Source organism: Gracilinanus agilis, chromosome 2 (genome assembly GCF_016433145.1).
Source record: "Gracilinanus agilis isolate LMUSP501 chromosome 2, AgileGrace, whole genome shotgun sequence".
Taxonomy (NCBI): Eukaryota; Metazoa; Chordata; class Mammalia; order Didelphimorphia; family Didelphidae; genus Gracilinanus; species Gracilinanus agilis.
The window spans coordinates 719,747,615-719,762,915 of record NC_058131.1 but is presented as its reverse complement, the minus strand read 5'-3'; the positions used below and the strand labels follow the sequence as shown (position 1 = coordinate 719,762,915).

At 39.2% G+C, this 15,301-nt stretch overlaps 1 protein-coding gene and 1 pseudogene across 1 annotated transcript in view; one reads left to right on the top strand and one right to left on the bottom strand.

Annotated features, from left to right (window-relative positions):
- The window catches only part of LOC123236545, a 13,850-nt pseudogene extending 8,885 nt beyond the window's left edge, over nucleotides 1-4,965 (top strand).
- The window catches only part of LOC123236544 (lipase member K-like), a 44,249-nt gene that overhangs the window by 25,530 nt on the left and 3,418 nt on the right, over nucleotides 1-15,301 (bottom strand). The window contains exons 3-6 of the mRNA XM_044662956.1: nucleotides 14,301-14,418; nucleotides 13,135-13,333; nucleotides 11,761-11,870; nucleotides 9,079-9,215 (exon numbers count right to left, since the gene is read on the bottom strand). Of these exons, the coding sequence (XP_044518891.1) occupies nucleotides 9,079-9,215; nucleotides 11,761-11,870; nucleotides 13,135-13,333; nucleotides 14,301-14,418 (564 nt within the window). The remainder of the gene's footprint in view (nucleotides 1-9,078; nucleotides 9,216-11,760; nucleotides 11,871-13,134; nucleotides 13,334-14,300; nucleotides 14,419-15,301) is intronic.

Sequence of the window (15,301 nt, the reverse complement as noted above, 5' to 3'; positions counted from 1 at the left end):
AATTGTTAGTTGTGTATTCACTGACATTTTTTGTATCCTCCCCTAGACCCACTTCTTCTTATTGCACTGTTTTCTTTTACACCAGTGGTTTGCTTTCAGCCAGTATCCCTTATCCCCTCCCTTGATTGACTTCCCTTTCTGTCCCCTCCCTTGTTGTTCCCTTCTTTTTGTTTTTTTAAAGTCCGAATGAATTCCCTCCCCCTTCTTCTTCCCTCCCTTTTTGGCCTCCCCACTCCCCTGCTCCCTTTGGTTTATCCCTTCTGACTTTCTCAGTAGGGTTAGATGGAGTTTTTTATCCAGATGGATAATAAAGCTACTCTTCCTTCTCCGGGTTGATTACACTGAGAGTAAGGTTTGATTATTACCTCTTAATGCTCTCTTCCTCTCCTTCTTATGGTAGTATTTATCCCCTCCCCTTCCCATGCCCTCTTTGTGTGTAATAGAATATCTTATTTTTCTTATTTACTCGGATTTTTCTTGGTGTCCCCTACTATTCCTCCCCTCTTTCCCACCCCCCATGTCATCTTAGACCATTTAGTATCCTGTCCTCTCCCTATGAATTATTCTTCTGGTTGCTATAATAGTGAATATTATAATAGTGTATAGAGTTCACTACAGAGAATTATACATAGCATTTCTCCACCTAGTAATACAGATAATTAGATCTTATTTATGCCCTTAAAGAGTCAAGCTTAAATGACTATGAGTTTTCTTTCTTTTCCCTCTGTTTCTTATTTACCGTATCATCTTTCTCTTGATATCTGTGGTTGAGTGTCAAACTTTCCAATTAGTCCCGGTCTCTTTTGTGCAAAAACTTGGAATTCTTCAGTTGTGTTGAATGCCCATACTTTCCCCTGAAAGTATATGGTTAGTTTCGCTGGGTAGTTGATTCGTGGCTGAAGGCCCAGCTCTCTTGCCTTTCTGAATATTGTATTCCAAGCCTTGCGTTCTTTTAGTGTTGAGGCTGCCAGATCCTGTGTGATCCTTATTGGTGCTCCTTGATATTTGAATTGTCTCTTTCTGGCTTCTTGTAAGATTTTTTCTTTGACTCGAAAGCTCTTCAATTTCGGTATTATATTTCTGGGTGTTGACTTTTCTGGGTCCAGTGTAGAGGGTGTTCTATGGATCCTTTCAATGTCTATATTGCCCTCTTGTTGTAGAACTTCAGGGCAATTTTGCTGAATAATTTCTTTGAGTATGGAGTCCAAGTTTTTATTAATTTCTGCCTTTTCTGGAATACCAATGATTCTCAAGTTATCTCTTCTAGACCGGTTTTCTTGGTCTGTCACTCTCTCCTTGAGATATTTCATGTTTCCTTCTATTTTATCAGTCTTTTGACTTTGTTTTATTTGTTCTTGTTGTCTTGAGAGATCATTGGTTTCTAAATGTTCGATTCTAGCCTTTAAGGACTGGTTTTTGGCTCTAATGTTTTGGTTTTCCTTTTCAATCTGGTCATTTTTGGTCTTCAGTTGTCTTGTCTCACTTTCCAATTGCGAAATTCTGCCTTTTAAACTGTTATTTTCTTGCCAGATTTCTTCCATCTTCCTCAGCATTTCATTTTTAAACTCTTCCATAACTTGTGACCAGCTTTCATTTTTTGGGGGAGGTTTGGATTTTTGTTTTCCCTCCTCTGTTGTCTGGATTTTCTCTGTGTAGAAATTGTCGAGTGTTCCAGAGTTTCTCTTGATGGTCTTTTTCTTCTGGACTTCCTTATTGCTGGCCATTGTTAGCCCCGCCCCTTTTCCGCTTTGTCTTTGCCCTCTGGGTCTGCCTGGGCCTTGCAAGCTTGGGGGTGGGGGGGGGGCTCCAGTCTCCTTGTCTTCGGGGTCAGGCCTCCTGGTAGTTCCCGGTCTGCCCCTCTGCCCGAGGTTCCTTCAGCAGTCTTTGGGGCTGCTTCCACAGCCACGCTCAGGTCTGCCCCTCTGCCCGAGGTTCCTTCAGCAGTCTTTGGGGCTACTTCCACAGCCACGCTCAGGTCTGCACCGGGTCCTCACTGGAGGTCCAAGCCTGGGCTGGAGATCGTTATTCGAGCCTAGGGCACTGCCTTTGCCTGCCCTGATGCTCTTAGGGCTTGCTTTCACCCCCGCAGAAGTTAGTGAAAGTCTGTGGGCTGGAGATCTTTATTCGCCCCTGAGGCGATGCCTTCAGCGCTTGGGAAAGGCCGCGTTTTAAGGGCCTTTGTCCCGGCCGGAGGTGGTGCCTTCACCCAGGTGGGCTCTCAGGGAAAGTCCCAGCCACCTGGGGTCCCTAGTCTTGCAGCGCACAGGTACGGGCTCAGGGGCTGCCAGTGATTATCTGGTTGCCCCAGTCCTGTTTAATCGCTTGTGCGGTGTGGGGGGTGGGGGAGGGGCTTCTTCCTCTCGTGTTTTAGTGAGAGCTGTTTCACCCCTTTAAAGTGTGGAAATGCCCCGATTCTGCGTACCTTCAATGCTGCGCCCTGTTGTGGGGTTCCTTCGTTCCTCTGGACTCGTTTTTATTTCCCCTTGAGGGGTCCTGTGTGGTTCGGTCAGGAGAGATCGAGCAGCTGCTCCTTACTCTGCCGCCATCTTAACCGGAAGTCTTTAGCATGTATTTTTAATGCTTCTAGGAGGTCTGCTCTGCATTTAAACAGGTGTCACATGTTGGCACTAGAGGAAAGGTCAATGTCTTGATGATCTCTTGGCCAGGAAGTGAGATCTTCATTGGTTCTTGTTTCTTCTAGAAACCTAGCTTTCTCAGAGGGGGTGTAAAATTCATCCAAAATAAATTCAACATCAGAAAAACTGGGATTAAACAAATCAAATGTTCTTTTAAGTTCCTTAGTACAAGTTCTCCTTGTAGGGAGAGAGGAAATACTTGGGAAATCTTCTCAAAACTTCCAGGTCTCGGGCAGTGAAGGCTTTGTATGTTTTCAACTTTACCAACTCCCCATCAGGTCTAATCTGAGGTTGGTCTATTATTGGGTATAGAGCTACTGTGGTAGGGCCTACTGCTCCTGCCTCAGTTTGGTAGCTGGCCTGTTTGTCTTTGTTAGATTGGGTAGGGTTTTCTATTGTCAGAGGTTTGGCTGTATCTGTGGCAATTGGGTCATATGCCTTTTCTATTACTTCCAGTTGTAGTATTGTATGAGCATCTAATGTCTGTCCCTTTCTTATTTTTTTTTGTTGATTTCAATCACTAGCTTTATTTGTTCTTTCATCACTTGCAGCAGTTCTTAATTTGTATTTTTCCTAGTCCCCCATAACAGTTGTATTGCTTTCTTGAGACCCCAAATTCCTTGAATGGCTATAATTATCATGGCCAAGGTTGTATGCCAGTATGACATGAATTATGCCATGGTAAATGCCAAATACTTGTAGGAGTCATATGTAGTTAGGAGCTTTAGACAGTATTCAGGTATCACATAGAACCAAAGCTGAAATATTACTTGTATTGCTGAGTATACAAACAAGGATAAAGTGAAAAAAATGAAAATTGCTCTAGCAATCCGCAAAGGTCTTTGTCCCTTATTGCTCAGCCAAAAACTGTTAAAAAGGAAGGATGAATGAATTGGGGAGAGAAAAAGGCACACACACTCACTCACAGACCTCTGTGTGAGTGTTGTTAATAGAAGGGTTATGTCTCTCCCCACCTGATAGGCTTTGCTGGACTGAGCCTGTCAGTTGTCTCCTTTTAACAGCTGCCCAGGCAGGGAACCACTGAGAAGTTGTATGTGTAGTTCTCTAGTTCCTTAAGCTGGGGTTGTAATGAATATTGATATGGGCTATTGGTGTACTGATTGGATAACACTATGAGTCTGACTGTGTGACTATCTTCCCCTTCCCAAGGGCTTCAGATATATTTACCACTCAAGAAGGGTACTTCAATCTTTAACTTTGTAACAAACAACTATATTTAATTCTGGCTTAACAGGGTTAGGAACAAGGGAAAGGATGGAGGATTTGGGAATCCTATTGCTAATTATCTAAGTAGATGATCAAAGCTATAGAGATTGCTGGATCAGATAGAGAATGGAGATTCTTCACCCTCTCACTAACTCTGGCTTGACTTGGCCAGAGCCAAGCCAAAGATTAGGGAAGCTGTTGATGTTCTTCTTGAATGACAGTGATATTGCTCTTTCACAGCTCTATTGATGATAGTTATAATAGCTCTCTAGCTCACTTAGGCAAGGCAGTTGAATTGAAGATATAGGGCCTACGCTCCCTTTCTTGAATCTCCTACCTCCCAAGATTGCTTCAGACTGAGCTGTTTTGTGCTGTGCAGGATGGTATTTATAGGGTTGGCTCCAACTGAGTTTTGGCTCTAGCTCACGGCACCTGGGTACATTCTGAGGTCTCCAACTGATGGTCTTGTCACTCAAAGTGGTATCCATCTTGAACCAGAAATTCATTATAACAACAAGCACACACAATTTTGGAGGTATTTTGCTGGTAATCTTGCCTCTAGTGTTGCAGCTGGAGCCACTTCTCTCTGCTTTGTCTAACCTTTGGATTTTGTGAGAACCTGCTTGGCAGCTGATGTTGGGAAATCTGGCACTGAAAGAGAATTCAAAGACCTGTGAGAATGCCTTGTGAAAATCACCAAGTCTGATGAAATTTGGGGCTTATATCAAGGTTTCAATGTCTCAGTGAAGGACATTATTATGTATAGAGCAGCCTACTTTGGAATCTATGATATAGCAAAAAGTATGCTTCCAGATCCTAAGAACACTCATAGTGTGTTAAGTTGGATGATTGCGCAAACAGTGACTGCTGTAGCAGGTGTGGTTTCCTGTCCCTTTGATACAGTAAGGCAGCGAATGATGATGTAGTCTGGGTGCAAATGAGCTGATATCATTTACACTGGGACAATTGACTGCTAGAGGAAGAAGGCTAAAGATGAGGGTGGTAAAGCATTTGCTTCAAGGGTGTCTGGTCCAATATTCTTCGAGGCGTAGGTGGAGCTTTTGTACTTGTCCTGTATGATGAATTGAAGAAAGCAATCTAATGACATCCTAACTAAAAATAGAAACAGTGAATATAGATCATGTAGAATACTTAAGCATACGTAGCATTTTGGACCATTGACCTTCAAGAAATTCCTGTTGTCTTTTTATCTAGGCCAGATCATGTTTGTAGAGAAGCCAGGAAAAGCTCTTAGAAAAAGGGGCTCATTTATTGTGATCCATTTTTCAGTATGTCGATTCTATTGGTTTTGGGGAAAATAACAGTTAGCGTGGGTCCAAGGAGGCAAATCAACTTAGACCATCTAGTTTAATGCTATTTTGTTGGATTATAAATTTGTATTTAAGTAATTTATTTAAAGAAAAAAATTATGTCTCCCATTTGTACTTAAGTACTATATATACTATTTTGCACAGCTAATTATTTGGCAGTTATGATGATCTGTGTTGGGCATTCTGCTGTAAAACAATATATATACAGAACACTAAAAAAATCCCAGAACCTTACAATAGTCTGTCTACAAGAAACATATTTGAAGCAGGGAGACACACACAGGGTAAAGGTAGGGGGCTAGAGCAAAATCTACTATGCTTCAACTAAATTAAAAAAAAAAAAGCAGGAGTAGCAACCATAATTTCAGACAAAGTTAAAGCAAAAAACAGATATAATTAAACAGGATGTAGAAGAAAATTACATTTTGCCAAAAGGTACCATAGAACACGGAGTAATATCAATACTAAACATATATGCACCAAATGGTATAGCATCCAGATTTTCAAAAGAGATGTTAAATGACTTACAGTGAAATTATACTAGTGAAAGACCTCAACTTTTCCTTCTCAGAACTGGAAATATCTAACAATAACAAAACCAAGAAAGAAGTTAAAGAGATGAATAGAATTATAGAGAAGTTGGATATGATAGACCTGTAGAGAAAACTGAACGAAATTAGAAAATATACACCTTTTTCTCAGTAGGCACCTACACAAAAATTGACCATGTGTTAGGGGATTAAAAACCTCACAAACAAAAGCAAAAAGGCAAAAACATTAAGGGCACCTTTTTCAGATCACAATGCAATAAAAATTACATTCAGTAAAGAGCCATGAAAAGACAGATTAAAAGGTAATTGGAGTGGAGCCAATATGTCAGAGAAAGCATACAGACCTCCTAAATTACCCTCCAAATTCTACTAAATTACCCTCCAAACCACGTTGATATAACACCTCAAAATAAATTCTGGAGTAGCAGAACCCATAAAAGAAAGAGGTGAAATAATTTTTCAGTTTGAAACAACTTGGAAGTCCTCCTCAAAAGATGAGTTGAACCAGGGTTGAAATGGATTGCAGACTACCAAGTATTTCTGACAATGGCCTCATTTCTCAAATATGTAGAGAACTGAGTTAAATTTATAAGAATACAAAGCATTTCCACATTGAAAAATGATCAAAGGATATGCATGGGCAATTTTCAGACAAAGTAATTAAAGCTATCTGTAGTTATGTGAGAAATGCTCACTACCTTACACCTATCATGCTGCTCCCTTTCCCCTCTTACACCTGTAAAGATTTACACAAACTGCTGCAGAGCGAAGCAAGCAGAACCAAGAGAACATTGCACACAGTAACAACAATATTGTGTGATAAACAATTGTGATCAACCTAGCTATTTTCAGCAATACATTCATTTAAAATAATCCCAAAGGACTCATGTTAAAAAATGTCATCTACTTCCAAAGAAAAAACTGTTGGACTTTGAATCAAGACTGAAGCATATCTTTTTCACTTTCTTAATTTTTTGTTCACATTTCCTTACTCCAAAAGATTAATATGGAAAATATATTACATAATTGAGTATTTAAAATCTGTATTAGATTGCTTAACATCTCAGTGGTTTGGGGAGGGGAGAGTAAGGGAGAGAATTTGAGACTCAAAATTTTTAGAAAAATTTTAAAATAGTTTTTACATATAATTGAGGAATAAATAAATAGGGAGAAAATAATCAAAATAAAAAAGTAATTGAAAACTAAGTAATATAATTCCAAAGAATAATATAATTCTAAAGTAATATAATTTGAAAGAAAACTAAGTAATATAATTCTAAAAAATAAGTGAGCCAAAGAACAAATTGTAGAAACAATCAGTAATTTCATTAAAGAGAACAGCAGTGAGACAACATACCAGAAATTTTGGGGCACAACTAAAGTAATACTTAAGGTAAAATTTATATGTTTAAATACTTATATCAATGATTGGAGAAAGAATAGATCAATTAATTTGGCATTCCACTAAAAAAAAGAGCAAATTTAAAATTCTCAACTAAACATCAAATTAGAAATCTTGAAAATCAAAAGGTAGATGAATAAAATTGACAATAAGAACATTGAACTAATAAATAAAGTTAATTGGTTAATTTAATTAAAAAAATAAAAAAGACAACCAAATTACCAAATTCAAAAATGAAAAGGGTGAATTCACTATCAAGATGAATTTAAAGCAATTATTTAGTTATCTTACTCAATTATATACCAATAAATTTTATAATCTAAGTGAAATGAGTGAATATTTACAAAAACAGAAGCTATTCAAATCAACAGATGAGGAAATAGAATACTTAAACAATCCTGTCTTATAAAGAGAAATAGAAGAAACCACCAATGAATTCCCTAAGAAAAAACTGGCAGGGCCAGATGAATTTACAAGAAGGTTCCTACCAAATTCTTTTTCTGACATAAAATGGGGCTAATACTAAAAAATGAAGAGCCAAAACAGAGAGAAAACTAAATCTCCCTAATGAATATTGACACAAAAACTTTAAATAAAATAGTAGCCAGCAGATTCCAGGATTATTCACTATAACCAGCTGGACTTTATAACAGGAATTCAGATCTAGTTCAATATTAGGATAATTATCACTATAATTGATGATGCCAATAACAAAATCAATAGAAATCATATTATTACCTCAATAAATGCAGAAAATGCTTTTGACAAAATAAAACATCTAGGCCTATTAAAAAAAAACAGAGAACACAGGAATAAATGGAGCTTTCGTTAAAATGATTAGTATCTATTCTAAAACCAAAAACATTATTTGTAATGAAAACCAGCTACAAGCCTTCCCAATAAGATCAGAGGTGAAAAAAATTTGCTTATTACCACATTATGAAAAATTGCACTAGAAATGCAAGTTGTAGTAATAAGAGAAGAAAAAGGAATTGAAAAACTTGGAATAGGCAATGAAGAAAGAGTTATCACTCTGCAGATGATATGATGACATACTTAGAAAATCCTAGAGAATCAACTAAAATAGTTGAAATAATAAAAAACTTCTGCTAAGTTGCATGATATAAAATAAATCCACATAAGTCATCAACATTTCTACATTTTACCAAAAAGGCCAAGTAGAGAGAAAAAGAAATTCCATTTAAATTAATGATAGATAATATAAAATATTTGTGAGTCTACTTGCCAAAACAAACTCGGAAAGTTTATGAACTCAATTACAAAACACCTTTCACACAAAGTCATATCTAAATAATTGGAAAAAATAATAATTGCTCATTGGTAGACCAAATAAATATAATTAAAATGACAATTTTGCTAAAGTTAATCTATTTGTTTAGTAGCATGCCAATCAAATTAGCCAAAAATTATGTGCTTACTTCTCTTTCTTTTGGAAGTAAAGATCTGCAGAAAGGAGACTGAGTAAGGGTATATATAGGTTCAGTAATGAAGCTGATATAAAAATATGTATATATATATATACACATATATTTGTATGTATGTATATATGTATATTTTCGAATGACAGAAAAGAGGACATCAGAAGTAGGAAGATGGAGAGAGAGACACAAAGAGACAGAGACAGAAAGAGACAGAGACAGAAACAGAGAGAGAAAGAGACAGAGAGAGATTAGTTGGACTAAATCAGTTCTAAGATTTTAAACTCAGCTTCAAATGGATGTTCCTCTGATGTTGGCGAGGGAAATTGAACTGAAGGATCTTTATAAGAAATAGCTGATGCTATAGAAAATGAGATCTGACATTGATGGATGTATGAGCTGTTCCTGATAAACTTTATCTACATGTTCTGTGATCTTAATGAAGGTTATTATTATATACTTTATTGCTGGTAATCTTCAGGAATCACCTACCTTTAATATTGGTGCAGGGATGGATATCAGGGCCTTCAGGCGCCCCTTACTGTATTGAACTGAAACCACTGGAGCCAAGGCAAAAAATAGTTTGATTCTGCTAGACAGTGTTGGATTAGTGGAGAAGGCTGCAAAAGCTGAATGAGAGAGAAATTTATCAATGGTAGTTGATTTTTTAAAAAAATTTTTACAAATTATCTCTCACCCACAAAGAATGAAACTAAATGTAGTAAGGATGAGAATCTCAAGTTGGGGTAGAAAAACAAGATTTCGAGCTGGAAGTGACTTGGAGCTCACATAAGGAAACTGATGCTCAAAGAGGACAAATGATTAGTCCAGGGTCACAACTGCCAAATGGAAAATCCATACCAATAGTTGTTTATGAATGGAAAAGAATGCTAGGATCAGCCATTTTACTTGTAGGTGATTTCCATGGAGAAAAGGAAGATGGAAGACGTGTCTGTCTAGAGGCTTGTGGGGTGATTCAAAATTTTACCGGATTCCGAAGGAGTGACGAAGGTTAATCAGTTATGGTCAGAGCTCCTGCTGACTGATGCAATCACCTGGAAAGGTGGACCTATGTCTATTCTGATTTGGGCCAGCTGTTGAACCCTGGTGAGTTTGAGCAGGCTTTGAAGGTACAAGCCCTCTCCACCTATGCGGATATGAAGGTAAATGTGGTTCTGAGAGAGATATTGAGGAATCTTTTCTCTCTGTCTCATTTTTTAATTGGCCATATCTGTTAGAATTAATATAATTTAATATTGAGAAAATAAGCCAAATCTAGTTCTAGATAAGTGGACTGCTCACAACACCATGAATTACACTGAAGCATTCTTAAAGGTCCTATTATCATGTGAAATTAGTAGGGAGTCCTCATGGTAAGGAATGCCATGTTACAACATGACATCATGCATAGCTCAGAGAATCACAGACCCTGGGAGCTAGAAGAGGCTTCAGAGGCCCCCTCACATAAACCCATGTTTGAATAAGAATATCATCTATAGCTGTGACTCCCAAAGTGGGTGCCATCACCCCCTGGTGGGTGCTGTAGTGATCCAGGGGACGGTGATGGCCACAGGTGCATTTGGGGGTGGTGAATAACTGTAAGGGGGTGGTGATAGTATGTGACAGGGGGTGCTAAATAATATTTTTTCTGGAAAGGGGGCAGTAGGCCAAAAAACTTTGAGAACCACTGATCTATAGCATACTTGATTAGTAAAAGCACTTAAGTTTTGCAAAGCTCTTTATATACACATTATCTTCTTTGATTCTCACATCAACTCCTCATGGTAGATGTTAAATGGTAGACCTCCATTTTGCATGTGAGGAAATTGAAGCAAAGAGAGATAAAATGACTTGCTCAGGGTCACACAGTTAGTAAGTGTCTGAGGCTAGATTTGAACTCAGGAAAATTGGTCTTCCTGACTCCAGTTCCAGCACAGTATCCACTGTGCCACTTAACAGTGAATGAGCCAAATAGAACAGGTCTAATCTTGTCTTCTACAAGAAAGCCTTCAATAATTGAAAACCCATCATCTTGACTCTTCCTCCATTTGCCCTCTTTTTTCCAAGTTGAATGACTTCAGAGAAATTGGCCATTCCTCATGTGGTCTGTTTTGGAAGCCCTTTTCCAATCCAGTTTTCTTTTCTGGATACTTCCCAGATTATTCATATCCTTACAATGGGTTTGGCTCTGAGACCAAATTCCATCCTTGTCATCTTAATTTTGATCTATGAAATTCCAGGTCAAGTGCAGAATCCAGTTCAGCCAGGAAATCTTATATTTACTTTTTCAGGTCTGAAGCCAAGAACCATGCTGAGAGCTCCCCATGCCTTAAAAAACAACCTACAGTAGACCTTCCCATCCCTAAAGCCACCTTCATATATATCTCCTGCTCTTGGACCAAAACCTAGAAAAAGGTGGGCTAACCTCATTGCCTTTACTTTCTCCCTTCTTGCCTTCTCTTCTGCCTTTTGCCATCTGGCTTATTTCCTTACAAATCAAATGAAACTCCTCTCCAAAGTGCTAATGACTCTTATTTGGCAATTCTGAGCCTTTTCTGTAGCCTTATCCTTCTTGGCCTCTGCTACATTTCACTGTTGACTACACTTTGTTCCTGGATGTTGTCCTGTAGTTCTTCGATACACCTGACTATTCCTTTTCCATGTTCTTTCCTGAGTCACCTTCCCTGTCTTACCTTAGCATCGTAAGTGCCCTCCAAGACTGTCGTGGGACCCCTTCTATTCTCTCTTAATCTTCTGTTGGTGTGACTTCAGCAGATATAATGACCATCTCTATATAGATGATTTGTAAGTTTTGGTGACTTGCAACAAAGCCCTGGTAACCCCCTGAGCTTCAGTCCTCTGTACCTAGCTGTCTAGTATACCTTTTTACACAGCTGTTCTGTAGCATCTCCAACTCAATGTGTCCAAGGTATATTCAGATCTTTCCTGGCAGACCCTTTGCCAAACTTTCCAGTTTCCATTAAAGTCTCCACCATCACCATCTTTCCAGTCAATCCCCTATGTTTAAAGTTTGACATTATGGACTTTTCAGTCTCCTTCACTTGCATCTTTGCCATCTACTTCCCCAGCAGCTAGGCCAATGCCTGGACAATTAAGCAGGTGCTTAACTCATCCTTTTTGACTTGATTTTGATGCCCTTTGACCTATACATACCAATAGTGGTGCCCTGGGAGTGGCCCAGGTAATACAGTTGCTTCTGACTGGTTTTATTCAGAATGAAGTTCAAAGTGGCAGGAAGGTCATATTTAGCCATTTCATCCAAACTGGAGAGAGAGAGAGAGAGAGAGAGAGAGAGAGAGAGAGAGAGAGAAAGAGAGAGAGAGAAAGAGAGAGAGAAAGTGTTAGATACTCACTGTAGCCTCTGTTTTTAAAGAAATAGGCATTAACAGATAGACACACTCCTCTTCAGTATCTCATGGCTAATAAATCCAGCAGGATGGATCCTCACTGAACTGAGGAAGATCTTAATCCTCTACCCTCTTCATCTCATGTCTTACTGAATGAGTTTCATGTCCAAAGAGAAAAAAAAGCAAAAAAAAGCATTGCTTATAACCGTCTTCTGAGGATGAAACTTGCTGAATGTAGCTGTGCTGTTCCTTGGACAATAAAGAGGCTTTAAATGAAGTCCTTTTATGGTTGGTAAGACCCATCAGAGACTGGAGAATATTCTCCCAGAGCGTTTATGAGCCTAAGGTGGCTCTCACACCATAAAGAGACATTAAGGACAAATAACAGTGAAGAAACCTCATTTCAATTTTCTAAATGTCCATGAACACTTCACAGACCTTGAGAATACCAGGAAGTCTTCCTGTGCCCCATGAGATTGCAAGCTCCATGAGGGCAGGATGTCCTTACTCATCTTGGTTATCTGTCTAGTTCCCTCTAAATCCTAGCATAGGTCTGCACAAGTGGGCTCTTTATGAATGAAGGGTACAATGAATGGAAGCAAATTAGAGTAGGGCTTCTGAGGGAAAGGAATGCAGGACACAATTCAGCTTAAGTCCTGGAATATTCAGAGGAAGGATTTTCCCATTCGTTACTGACATATCTTGAGAAATGATAGTCCTAATTTGAAGCATTCCTTCAGCAGATATTGCCAGCCAATGGAGTCTTTGCTCTTGGAATTCAGGTACTAGACCCATAATAATGGTTCTGCCACCTGGTGAGGGGAGCCCTAGACTGGATAGGACCTCTTAGTAATGGAGGAATGGAAGGCGACGTGCCTATCGGATGTGTCTATCCCTTTGCTCCTTTCTAGGCCGTACATGTCAAGTCCCCTCTATGTGGGACATTAAAACTGGTCAGAAACCCCAAGTAGAAGATGCCAGGGAATATTGCTAATGCTACATTTATGCCATCATTATCTTCCCCCTCTGCTCCTATTGAATTCCTATCCATTTTTAATCCCTATTTCAGAAAATCTCCCTGATCATCCACAACCACTCATTATAAGAATTTTATAATAGTTTTACATAGCCTTAGGAAACCCAGGGGAATATCATTTTCACACATAATCACTTTTTCTACCTGAAAGCCCAGAATTCTGGTGATTCTGGGGAATAGTGCATATGTTTCCGGGACCAGACAGTTCCTCGGCTGTTGCCCATCCACACATCACAGCCTGCATCTGCCAAAGTGAAGGCCAGGCTGCTCTGGGGTGGATTTACGATCCAGATACTAGCAGACACGAACATACCATGCTGCAAATAGATAACGGGCCTCTGAGCTGCAGAATGTAGGAGAAGATATATAGTTATATCCTATAACTGAGTTCAAAGGTACGTCCCCCTGAATCTGCTTCCTAAGCAAGTCTAAACACCTAAATATTTTCCTTCATGTCATAGGTAAATCACTGGAAGAGATTTTAGTGGTCATATATTCCCACCTCACATCATCTAAATGAGGAAACTAAGTCACAAAGTCACATAACTAGTTAGAGTCTAAGGCAGGATCTGAACCTAGGTCCTTATAATGCCAAATCCTGTGCCTTATCAACTGTCTTGCTGTCTCTAAATCCAATGAATTTCTCAGGTCACTGTAATGACCCCAGTAGAATTCCTCACTTCACTATTGAAGAAATCCTGCCTTGAGTTACCCTTTTAGGGTAAGACCATCAGTAAAACCCAGAAACCTCTTTCCTGACTATGGTAGCTTGAATCATATCAAATAGTCACCAGTTGTCCAAGAATCTTACCGTCCCCCCACTCCCAATCCCAACTATCATGCATTAGCCCTCGTTCCCAGATCTGGATTCCTCACTCATTCTCCCCACTATGTGGACTTTCTTGACCCAGATAAGAACCCTATAAAATTCCATTAGACTCAGCTGTATTTATATATCTAGCTCTCCTCAGGGTTAAGTGAACCTACCCTATTTCTACCTTTCTCCTTGATTGTCCTTTCATGTTATAAAAATGTTTTCTCAATAAATCTGATGTATTCTATTGTATGATGTGCTCTATTTTAGCTTTTACTGTATTATTGATATCTAAACCCTCTAAACCTATATTGGTAGTTTCATAGCTAGTAAATATCTAATCTGGGATTTAAACCACATGTTCCTGCCTCCAAGCTCAGAACTCTTTCTTCCCATCATGCCTCAACTACCTCCTGACCAAGTGAATTCTAGGCATTCACTCACATGAGCTTTAGGTCTCATTGTGTTGACCTATTTATAACATGGTGACTCCTACCTGTTTGGTTGGAGTCTCTTTTCCCATAAGGGATCCTGTATACACCAAGAATGAAGCCATCTTCTGTTTCAACATCATATTTTTCACTGGGATACCCCCAGTAGGAAATAATCTGGCTCTGTATGGAAAGAAGAAGACTTCATATTGACACCATTGGCTGGTACAATTAAGAGTAGAAGCCTCAGATGTTCCTGGGCCATATGGAGAAAGAAGCAGGGGAAAGAGGTGAAGACCTTGGGACAGTCTTAGAAAGGAGGGAAAAATCATTACCAAGTGAGGTCCTTACAGAAGGCATCATGTAAGGGCTAAAGGAGGAACATCAAAAGATAATATTAAGGAGGACATTCTAGCACAGTGGTAGCAAACATTTTAGAGACAGAGTGCCCAAACTGCAACCCTCATGCTGTACGTGAGCCCCCACATAACCCCAGGCAGGGGAGGGAGGAAGCATTCACATTGGGTTCCTGGGCAGAGGGGCATGCCATGCGATAAATGTCTTCAGGCACTTGTGGAGAGGGAGAAGGGAGCAGCCTCCTCTGGCACATGTGCCAGAGGTTTACTAACATGGTTAGGGGATTTTCTATGACTTCCATAGTATTTCTTCATAGCAACACCATGAACAAGAAGAGAAAATATTCCCACTTTACATACTTTAGCAGTGAAGTTGAAAGAAATGAGGCAACTAGCCCAAGGTTGCAGAGTTAATAAGTGGTGAATAGATTTGAATCCAGACATGTAGGAATAAGTCACATTCCCACCTCTCTAGAGATTTGAGTCACTTACAATTTTGTTGACATTGGATACCTAAACTAATAAAGAACAAGTTTTATAGGAGAGGGAGGGACACATTTAAAAGATACTGACAGAGGTCAAATTAATAGACCTTAGCATTAGATTGGATATTGGAGGTGACAAAGGTTGAGAAGAGGTGGATGAGCCTTTCTCCTCTCCTCTCCTGTCCTCTCCTCTCCTCTCCTGTCCTGTCCTCTCCTCTCCTCTCC